Source organism: Lithobates pipiens, unplaced genomic scaffold (genome assembly GCF_037356315.1).
Source record: "Lithobates pipiens isolate NorthernLeopardFrog02 unplaced genomic scaffold, aLitPip1_a1.2 Scaffold_25, whole genome shotgun sequence".
Classification (NCBI taxonomy): Eukaryota; Metazoa; Chordata; class Amphibia; order Anura; family Ranidae; genus Lithobates; species Lithobates pipiens.
The window spans coordinates 236904727-236916243 of NW_027507787.1; the positions used below are offsets into that span (position 1 = coordinate 236904727).

The window sequence follows — 11517 nt, forward strand, 5'->3', positions numbered from 1 at the left end:
TTCTCCACTGATCACCAATGTAAGGAACATTCTTCTCACTGATCACCAATGTAAGGAACATTCTTCTCACTGATCACCAATGTAAGGAACATTCTTCTCACTGATCACCAATGTAAGGAACATTCTTCTCACTGATCACCAATGTAAGGAACATTCTTCTCACTGATCACCAATGTAAGGAACATTCTTCTCACTGATCACCAATGTAAGGAACATTCTTCTCACTGATCACCAATGTAAGGAACATTCTTCTCACTGATCACCAATGTAAGGAACATTCTTCTCACTGATCACCAATGTAAGGAACATTCTTCTCACTGATCACCAATGTAAGGAACATTCTTCTCACTGATCACCAATGTAAGGAACATTCTTCTCACTGATCACCAATGTAAGGAACATTCTTCTCACTGATCACCAATGTAAGGAACATTCTTCTCACTGATCACCAATGTAAGGAACATTCTTCTCACTGATCACCAATGTAAGGAACATTCTTCTCACTGATCACCAATGTAAGGAACATTCTTCTCACTGATCACCAATGTAAGGAACATTCTTCTCACTGATCACCAATGTAAGGAACATTCTTCTCACTGATCACCAATGTAAGGAACATTCTTCTCACTGATCACCAATGTAAGGAACATTCTTCTCACTGATCACCAATGTAAGGAACATTCTTCTCACTGATCACCAATGTAAGGAACATTCTTCTCACTGATCACCAATGTAAGGAACATTCTTCTCACTGATCACCAATGTAAGGAACATTCTTCTCACTGATCACCAATGTAAGGAACATTCTTCTCACTGATCACCAATGTAAGGAACATTCTTCTCACTGATCACCAATGTAAGGAACATTCTTCTCACTGATCACCAATGTAAGGAACATTCTTCTCACTGATCACCAATGTAAGGAACATTCTTCTCACTGATCACCAATGTAAGGAACATTCTTCTCACTGATCACCAATGTAAGGAACATTCTTCTCACTGATCACCAATGTAAGGAACATTCTTCTCACTGATCACCAATGTAAGGAACATTCTTCTCACTGATCACCAATGTAAGGAACATTCTTCTCACTGATCACCAATGTAAGGAACATTCTTCTCACTGATCACCAATGTAAGGAACATTCTTCTCACTGATCACCAATGTAAGGAACATTCTTCTCACTGATCACCAATGTAAGGAACATTCTTCTCACTGATCACCAATGTAAGGAACATTCTTCTCACTGATCACCAATGTAAGGAACATTCTTCTCACTGATCACCAATGTAAGGAACATTCTTCTCACTGATCACCAATGTAAGGAACATTCTTCTCACTGATCACCAATGTAAGGAACATTCTTCTCACTGATCACCAATGTAAGGAACATTCTTCTCACTGATCACCAATGTAAGGAACATTCTTCTCACTGATCACCAATGTAAGGAACATTCTTCTCACTGATCACCAATGTAAGGAACATTCTTCTCACTGATCACCAATGTAAGGAACATTCTTCTCACTGATCACCAATGTAAGGAGCATTCTTCTCACTGATCACCAATGTAAGGGACATTCTTCTCACTGATCACCAATGTAAGGGACATTCTTCTCACTGATCACCAATGTAAGGGACATTCTTCCCACTGATCACCAATGTAAGGATCATTCTTCTCACTGATCACCAATGTAAGGAACATTCTTCTCACTGATCACCAATGTAAGGGACATTCTTCTCACTGATCACCAATGTAAGGGACATTCTTCCCACTGATCACCAATGTAAGGATCATTCTTCTCACTGATCACCAATGTAAGGAACATTCTTCTCACTGATCACCAATGTAAGGAACATTCTTCTCACTGATCACCAATGTAAGGATCATTCTTCTCACTGATCACCAATGTAAGGAACATTCTTCTCACTGATCACCAATGTAAGGATCATTCTTCTCACTGATCACCAATGTAAGGAACATTCTTCTCACTGATCACCAATGTAAGGAACATTCTTCTCACTGATCACCAATGTAAGGAACATTCTTCTCACTGATCACCAATGTAAGGAACATTCTTCCCACTGATCACCAATGTAAGGAGCATTCTTCTCACTGATCACCAATGTAAGGAACATTCTTCCCACTGATCACCAATGTAAGGAACATTCTTCCCACTGATCACCAATGTAAGGAACATTCTTCTCACTGATCACCAATGTAAGGAACATTCTTCCCACTGATCACCAATGTAAGGAACATTATTCCCACTGATCACCAATGTAAGGAACATTCTTCCCACTGATCACCAATGTAAGGAACATTCTTCTCACTGATCACCAATGTAAGGAACATTCTTCCCACTGACCGCCCACACAGATGTATCAATCATTCTTCCTCCATTGTGATGCGATTAGTTTACAATGCTCGGATGGTATTTAGTGATCGGTGGTGTGTTGGCAGAGATATAAATGGCCCTTTGATACTTTCAGTCTCCCGCCACTTCTCAGCCTGATCCAGGAACGTGTGTAATGAGAATGTTCATAATCAATGATCTACAGGTCCCATCTGCCACTGAGGCAGACAGCTTGTAGTTCTGAATGGGCACTCTGCTCTGCTATTTCACTGAACCTTCCTGCACTTCAGTAACTGTCTGCCCCTAGGGGAGGTATGGAGGCACGGGGCAGACAGCGGTACGGACAGTCTGCAGGAGCCTCATATTGTACCTGCCATCTGCTGATTATAGGTTCAATGCTCTGCAAGTGAAAAATAAAATAAATGTGTATTTGCAAAACAACGTGCAGTTACTGTTTATTAACCACTTGCCAACCATCCGCCGCAGTTGTACAGCGGCAGAATGGCACGGCTGGGCGAAACGACGTTATGCAACGACGCTTGGCCCTGTGGCCACTAGGAGGGGCGCACGCTCCCCCTCGAGCCGATGCGAGTGCCCGGCGGTCCCGATCATCGCCAGGCTCCCGCGATCTGCGTGTGTTTAAACACAGTTTCTGGTTCTCTGAGGGGAGAACAGACAGATCTTGTGTTCATACAGAGTATGAACAGCAATCTTATCTCCTCTACACAGTCCCCTCCCCCCTTCAGTTAGAACACACTCTAGGCAACACATTAACCCCTTGATTGCCCTCTAGTGTTAACCCCTTCACTGCCTGTGACTTTTTTTTACAGTAATCAGTGCATTTTCTATAGCACTGACAGCTGTATTAATGTCAATGGTCCCAAAATGTGTCAAAATTGTCTGACGTGTCCCCCATAATGTTGCAGTCCAGAAAAAATAAATAAAAAAAGTCACAGATTGCCACCATTACTAGTATAAAAAAAAAAAAAAAAAAAAAAAAAAAACACCAATTACTAATAAAAATGCCATAAATCTAGCCCCCATTTCATAGACACAATAACTTTTCGCAAACCAATCAATATATACTTATTGCAATTTTTTTTTACCAAAAATATGTAGAGGAATACACAACGGCCTAAACGGAGGAAAACATTTTTTTATTTTTTGGTGATATTTATTTATAGTAAAAAATAATGCGTTTTTTTTCAAAAAATTGTCGCTTTTTTTGTTTATAGCGCAAAAAATAAAAACCGCAGAGGCGATCAAATACCACCAAAAGAAAGCTCTATTTGTGAGGAAAAAGGGACGTAAATTTTGTTTAGGTGCAACGTCGCACGACAATTGTCACGAGCGACGCAGTGCCGAATCGCAAAAAGTGCTCTGGTCAGGGAGGGGTAAAATCTCCCAGGGGCTGAAGCTGTTAAATGCGAAGTTATCCTTCAAAAAGGTCTAAAACCCACTAAGAGTCATCACCCACCTCCTTGTGAGCGGCCGAGTTGGACTCCCAGAATCTCTGGACTTTGCCGAAGGTGAGGTTGGTGCAGTCGGAGAGGCCGCTGAGGAAGGTGCCCCCGGATCTTTCTGTGACGGCCATTTCCTCCTCCTCCTCCGGCCTCTTCTGTATGGACAGGGAGCCCGACTGCAGGTCATTGTGCAGCTTTACAGCGTCTACCGTCAGATCGCTCTTCCCTGGAGAGTAGAAAAATGAACATCAACCAATGACACAGGTATCACGTAAGGTGGAGCACAGGTGTGAGACGGCTGCACAGCGCTGGAGTTGCGGCATCACAAACCTGGAGATGTTTTCACCGGATTCGAAGAACTTTCGAAGTCACTTGCCAACCGCAAAAATAATATAATTTTATAATAATATATATACACACACACATACACACACATATATACACCCCCCCCCCCCTATATTACCAAAAGTATTGGGACACCTGCCTTTACAAGCACATGAACTTTAATGGCATCCCAGTCTTAGTCCGTAGGGTTCAATATTGAGTTGGCTCCGCCCTTTGCAGCTATACCAGCTTCAATTCCTCTAGGAAGGCCGTCCACAAGGTTTAGGAGTGTGTCTATGGGAATGTTTGACCATTCTTCCAGAAGAGCATTTGTAAGGTCAGGCACTGATGTTGGACGAGAAGGCCTGGCTCACAGTCTCCACTCTAATTCATCCCAAAGGTGTTCTATCAGGTTGAGGTCAGGACTCTGTGCAGGCCAGTCAAGTTCCTCCACCCCGGGTCTGTTCTGTTTATCAGCGCAACCCCCCCTAGGATGCCCACCCAGGACCACCAGGATGCCGAAAGGACCACCAGGGATTGGCACCACACTGGACCACCAGATATGCCACTCTAAACCACCAGGGAAATGCCAATCAGTGGCCATCCACAATGCCTGCCAGTGCCATCAGCGATGCCCATCAATGCCGCCTATCAGTGCCCAGCATGCCACCTATCAGTGCCACCCATAAGTACCCTTTCAGTGCCCAGTGTTGCCTATCAGTGCCACCTACCAGTGCCCATCAGTGAAGGAGAAAACTTATTTACATAAATTTATAAACAATAGAAAAAAAAAAACTTTTTTTTTTTAATTTTAGGTCTTTTTTTATTTAGCAAAAAATAAAAAACCCAGAGGTGATCAAATACCACAAAAAGAAAGCTCTATTTGTGGAAAAAAATAAATTCTGTTTGGGTAGTGTAGCATGACCGCACAATTGTCATTTAAACAGTGACAGCACTGAAAATTGGCCTGGGCAGGAAGGGGGTGTAAGTGCACGGTATCGAAGTGGTGAATAAAAATAATAAAAAACTAAAATAAAAATTTATAAAAATATATATATTTTTTTTTCTTATATATGGTCACCAGTGCAGTACCGCGTTGTCATATAACTTGTATGGCGGTCAAAGACACCGACTGGTGCCAAAAAAAATAAAAATTATATATATATATATATATATATATATATATATAATTTATTATTATATTTTTTTTTATTATTTATCATCGCTACTATGTATTTTTTTTTCCTGCTACAACTATTATAAATTATTATAATTCCTATTTTTAAAATGAGGATTATTCATTTTAATATTATAAAAAAATATTAAAATGAATAATCCTCATTTTAAAAATAGGAATTATAATAATTTATAATAGTTGTAGCAGGAAAAAAAAATACATAGTAGCGATCATATATAATAAAAAATATATAATAATAATAATAAATATATATATATATATATATATATATATATTATTATTTTTATAATATTAAATGAATCATTTTAAAAATAGGAATTATAATAAGAATTTATAATTGTAGCAGGAAAAATAATAACACATAGTAGCGATGATAAGAAAATAATAAAAAATAAAAAAAAGGGGAACAATATTATGATTGTAATTTTAAATAATAATGCTAAAAATAATGATCGTCTCTCCCCTCCCCCTCTCTCACCGGAGCTCCGGCTGAAGAACCGGCTCCGTGCGGCCTCCCGGTGTCTCTTCTCCTCGGGGTTGCAGTCGCTGCTGTGCCCCTTTTTCCAGCGCTTCACCTTCCCGGCCACCCCAGGGCGCAACTTCCCCGACTTCCCCATTAGCACAACGACTACCGGGACCCGCTGTACACACGTGTAGCCCAATACCCCAGTCACTTCCGGCCGGGGGGGGGGGGGGGCGGAGCTCTATGGTGATCGCAGGAAGGACTTGGTGGAGATCGCACACTATAGGAAGTGCTGGCCTCTGGCGGCACCGGGGAGCATTACAGTCCCTGAACTGTCACCAGAAAATCTCCAGAGCGGAGTTCAGTTTATAATATTCAATAAAAATAAATAAAACCAGGGATTTTTTTTTTCTCAGAGAATAGGTGCAGGAACTCCCCCCCATTGTTTTTGCCCCTACCTACCTCTGAGCACCGGTCCTTGGCTCCACCCCCTACCCACCTGCCAGCACTGCCCATTTTAGAGAATACAGAACCAAGTAGCATTTGTGGTCAGTGGGCAGTATGTACAAGAGAGGAGTGTGGAAGGTATGACAGTGGGCAGTATGTACAGGATAGGGGTGTGGAGGGCATGACCGTGGGCAATATGTAGAGGAGAGGGTGTGGAGGGTGCTGTGGGTGAACTATGTATAGGAGAGGAGTGTGGAGGGCATGACAGTGGGCAGTATGTACAGGAGAGGAATGTGGAGGGTATAAAAGTGGGCACTATGTATAGGAGAGGAGCGTGGAGGGCATGACAGTGGACAGTATGTACAGGAGAGGGTGTGGAGGGTGTGGTGGGGGCACTATGTATAGGAGAGAAGTGTGGAGGGTATGACAGTGGGCAGTATGTACAGGAGAGGAGTGTGGAGGGTATGACAGTGGGCAGTATGTACAGGAGAGGAATGTGGAAGGTATAAAAGTGGGCACTTTATAGGAGAGGAGTGTGGAGGGTATGACAGTGGGCAGTGTGTACAGGAGAGGAGTGTGGAGGGTATGATAGTGCGCAGTATGTACAGGAGAAGAGCGTGGAGGGTATGACAGCTGTCAGTATGTACAGGAGAGGAGGATGAAGGGTATGACAGCGGGCAGTATGTATAGGAGAAGAGTGGGGAGGGTACGACAGTGGGCAGTGTGTACAGGAGAGATGTGTGGAGGGTATGACAGTGGGCAGTACGTACAGGAGAGGAGTGTGGAGGGTATGACAGCAGGCAGTATGTACAGGAGAGGAGTGTGGAGGGTATGACAGCAGGTAGTATGTACAGGAGAGGAGTGTGGAGGGTATGACAGCGGCAGCATGTACAGGAGAGGAGTGTGGAGGGTATGACAGCAGGAAGCGTGTACAGGAGAGGAGTGTGGAGGGTATGACAGTGGGCAGTATGTACAGGAGAGGAGTGTGGAGAGTATGACAGTGGGCAGTGTGTACAGAAGAGGAGTGTGGAGGGTATGATAGTGGGCAGTATGTACAGGAGAAGAGTGTGGAGGGTATGACAGCGGTCAGTATGTACAGGAGAGGAGGATGAAGGGTATGACAGCGGGCAGTATGTATAGGAGAAGAGTGGGGAGGGTATGACAGTGGGCAGTATGTACAGGAGAGGAGTGCGGATGGTATGACAGTGGGCAGTATGTACAGGGGAGGAGTGCGGAGGGTATGACAGCAGGCAGTATGTACAGGAGAAGAGTGGGGAGGGTATGACAGCGGGCAGTATGTACAGGAGAGGAGTGTGGAGGGTATGACAACGGGCACTATGTACAGGAGAAGAGTGGGGAGGGTATGACAACGGGCACTATGTACAGGAGAAGAGTGGGGAGGGTATGATAGCGGGCACTATGTATAGGTGAGGAGGATGAAAGAATCGGGGAAGGAAAAATGTAAAGGTTTGTGGAAGGATGTTTAGGGACTGCGGAGTGGTTAAGCGGGTCACACATGGATTGAAATTACACCAATTAAGCAGAGACCAGCCATAGTCCATCTATGTATTGGATAGCTGTTTGTACACAAGTCAATCTATTAATCAACTTGAGTACAACCAGCCTGTCAGGTTTTTCCCAAAATAATCAGTGCTGCCAGCTATAGTTAGGAACACTGATGATTGTATTGTGTGGGTAGGGAAGGCTCCCCACTGGCAGAACACAAGAACACTGCGGGAGTGATTTCCCAATGCACAGGTCAGCGGGTGGGAGGGTGTGTGGGGGACAGGCTGGGGAGCGAGGTCTGTGTGTGGGGGAAGGGGAGTGACCTTGTTGGTGGGGAGTGTGAAATAAATGATGTGTTTGAAGTTTCTTTCACATTTGCAGTAATGTTTACTGCCCTCTGAAAAGTGATCTGTGGCAGGTTGCTTTTCAACGAATGGCATAGCAGCAGCTGACAGGTGTTCCCTAGGTGCTACTGCCTCCTCCTTGTTTTTTTTTTTATTACATTGCTGAATGGTATTTTTACATTGTTGGACTATGCTGCTACTGCAAGCGAGTTTGGCTTGCAGTTGCAGAACGGCCCCATTGAAATCAATAGGCGAGTCTGACAGGCTGTGCCGCCTATCATACTCTGCAGGCTGAGTTAACCACTTGCCGCCCGCCCTATTACAAATTGACGGCGGCAAAGAGGTTTCATAATCCCGATCGGCCGTCATATGACGTCCTCAGGATTATGAGCCGCTGCACGCCCCCGGGGTTGCGCATCGTGGCGATCGTTGTTGCGGGGTGTCAGTCTGACACCCTGCAACTACGATCTCGGTAAAGAGTCTCCGACGGAGACTCGTTACCACGTGATCAGCCGTGTCCAATCACGGCTGATCACAGTGTAAATAGGAAGAGCCGGTGATCGGCTTTTTCTCACTCGCGTCTGTCAGACGCGAGTAGAGGAGAGCCGATCGGCTGCTCCTCTGACAGGGGGGGCCTGTGCTTATCGATTATCAGCACAGCCCCACCGAGGATGCCCACACTGGACCACCAGGGACGCCACCAGACCACCAGGGATGCCCAGGATAAGGTATGACACCCTAGACCACCAGGGATTCCAGTCAGTGCCACAATGGGCATCACTGATTGGCATGCATTATTGTTTGGCACTGATTGGGATCCATTAGTACAGTATATTATAATACAATGCCGCCTATCAGTTCCCATCCGTGCCGCCTATCAGTGCCCATCCATTCCACCTATCAGTGCCCATCCATGCCCACCTGTGCCGACTACCCATGTCCACCTGTGCCGCCTATCCATGCCCATCCATGCCGCCCATCCATGCCGCCCATCCATGCCAGCTATCAGTGCCAATTTGTGCCACCTATCAGTGCCCATCCGTGTCGCCCATCAGTGCCACCCATCAGTGCCACCCATCAGTGCCGCCTATCAGTGCCCATCAGTGCCGCCTATCAGTGCCACATATCAGTGTCCATCAATGCCACCTCATCAGTACCACTTCATTGGTGCCACCTCATCGGTGCCCATCAGTGCCGCCTTATCATTGCCCATCAGTGTATCCCCATCAGTGTCCATCAGTGAAGGAGAAAATTTACTTATTTACAAAGTTTTGAAAGTGAAACAAAAAAAAACATATTTTTTCTCCAGTCATCTTCCAGGACGGCACACCTGAGAGATGACTGGTCCACCTGACAGGAAACACAATCAACAACGAATTTAAAAGTCCCCACCCTTCCCTCAGACCCTCAGTTCTTGATTGTGTTTCCCACAGGATGACAGCGAAACCAAGTTTCTTTCTAAAAAGTTTTTTCCTTGGGGTCTGGGACCCTGTGTTTTTTTCTCGTGAGGTTCTTTTTTCCTTTTAGGGACTTAAACAGACAGGGTCTGTGGTGCTCCCTTGTATACCCCCAAGAGAAATCTTGGGGGGGTATGCCTCACTCAAGGTCTCCTTAGGGAGCCTTGTATGAGCCTCGTGGGACAGGGGAGTTGTCCCAGTAGGCTATTCCCCTGTTGTATTGGCCTACCTGCACATTCGTTGGTGGAGTGGTGAGGTGATGCCTTTCCTTATGCGGACGCGGATGGCGTGCGTTCCAACGCCACAGCGCATGTCCGGAAGTCCAAGGGCGTCACTTCCGGGTATCGAGTTCCGGAAGTTGAGATGGCTGGACGCACCGATGTGCGTTCCAGCCTCAGTGCGCAGGACCGGAAGAGGCCGTGCGTCATTTCCGGGCGACGGACCTCCTTAAAGATGGCGCCGAGCGGCGCGGTTTTTCAAACAGAACGGGTGTGCTGTAATACACCCAGTCTCCTCGTCCTGCAAGACGCTTTCCTGGCACTTGGAAAAGACAACAAGGGGATGCTCGAGACCTGATCCAGCGATCCTGCAGGGCAGCAAATCGCCATGGAAGAGGAAGGTCCGTCTGAGCAGACAGTCGTTGAGGTCGCCACTGGGGGTGAGTGATCCAACTTTATTTAGGGGCAGGGTTCTCGGGGTAGAGCTCCTGTGCCCCTTTTAGGACTTGTGTAGCTAAAATTGTCTATTTTTTGACTATTCCCAGGGACCGAAAGCTCTGCCCAGGGGTCAGCTGCTAGGTCTAAGGGGAAGGTTACTTCAAAGTCCAGGCGTTGTGGTTACTGTAACGCTAAGTTAGCACAAGACCACTCCAAGCCTTTCTGCGATCGATGTATCATCAAGCTCGCAGGCAGGGAGACCGCTCAGGTCGTGAAGGAATGTAGGGCCTTACAAGCAGAAATGTTGGCTACCCTTCAAACTTTTCAGTCCACCCTTGTGAAGGGTTTGCAGGAAGTACCGTCAGAGAGTGAGACTCCTCAGTTACAGGAAAATCTTTCCACATCTTATGCGGAAAGTTCCCAGGGCCAAGTCTCCCTATTATCTGAAGTGGAGGAAGGCCAAGTACCAGATTGTAGTTCTGGAGAGGAAGATTCAGACCAAGATAGCCAGGGGGAGGCTAAGCTTGGGGGATTTTTATTCCCGAGTGAGGACATGGAGGGTTTATTAAAAGCCATTTACGCCTCAGAAGATATTCAGGTTCCCTCTGCTCAAGTCTCAGCTCAAGATAGAGTATATAGAGGTCTAGGAAGGTTACAGACCAGAACCTTTCCCATCCACCAGTCTCTGAAGGAGATAATCCTTAGAGAATGGAAGGAACCTGAACGCAAGCTTCTCAAACTGAAAGCTTGGAAAAGGAGGTGTCCCTTTAAAGATGAGGAGGAGGAAAAAATTTTTAAGGCTCCTCGCTTGGATGCAGCCTTAGCACAAGTATCTAAGAGGTCTGACTTATCCTTTGAGGATTCCGGAAATATCCAGGATCAGATGGATAGAAAGTCGGAAACTTTACTCAAAAGAGCCTGGGAGGCGAATGCGGCAGCAATGGCGCCTGCCCTAGCTTCCGCCTGTGTAGCCAGAAATGCTGACACCTGGCTGGGCAAATTAATGGATCATGTTTCCCGCAGTAAGGAGGCTAAAGAGATTGTAGACTCGCTGGAAGTAATCAGTCGAGCAGTAGCATATGTGGCAGATGCAGCTGTAGAAACTGTTAGGACCACAGCTAAAGCAGCAGCACTTTTGAACTCTTCCAGGAGAGCTCTATGGGTCAAGACTTGGGATGGGGATTTTACTTCCAAGTCTCGCCTATGCGGTATCCCCTTTGAGGGTTCCTTGCTGTTTGGTTCAGGCCTAGATCAGGTTTTGTCCCGATCTACGGAGAAGGGCAAGAAATTTCCTGTAAGGCCC

General features: G+C 45.7%; 1 protein-coding gene across 1 annotated transcript in view; it reads right to left on the minus strand.

Annotated features, from left to right (window-relative positions):
• Positions 1 to 6040, minus strand: part of RRP12 (ribosomal RNA processing 12 homolog) — a gene marked incomplete in the record, with an annotated part of 48829 nt that extends 42789 nt beyond the window's left edge. The window contains 2 exon segments of the mRNA XM_077455689.1: positions 3834 to 4045; positions 5820 to 6040. Coding sequence (XP_077311815.1) covers positions 3834 to 4045; positions 5820 to 5958 — 351 coding nt within the window.
• Between the last annotated feature and the right edge of the window lie 5477 nt (positions 6041 to 11517).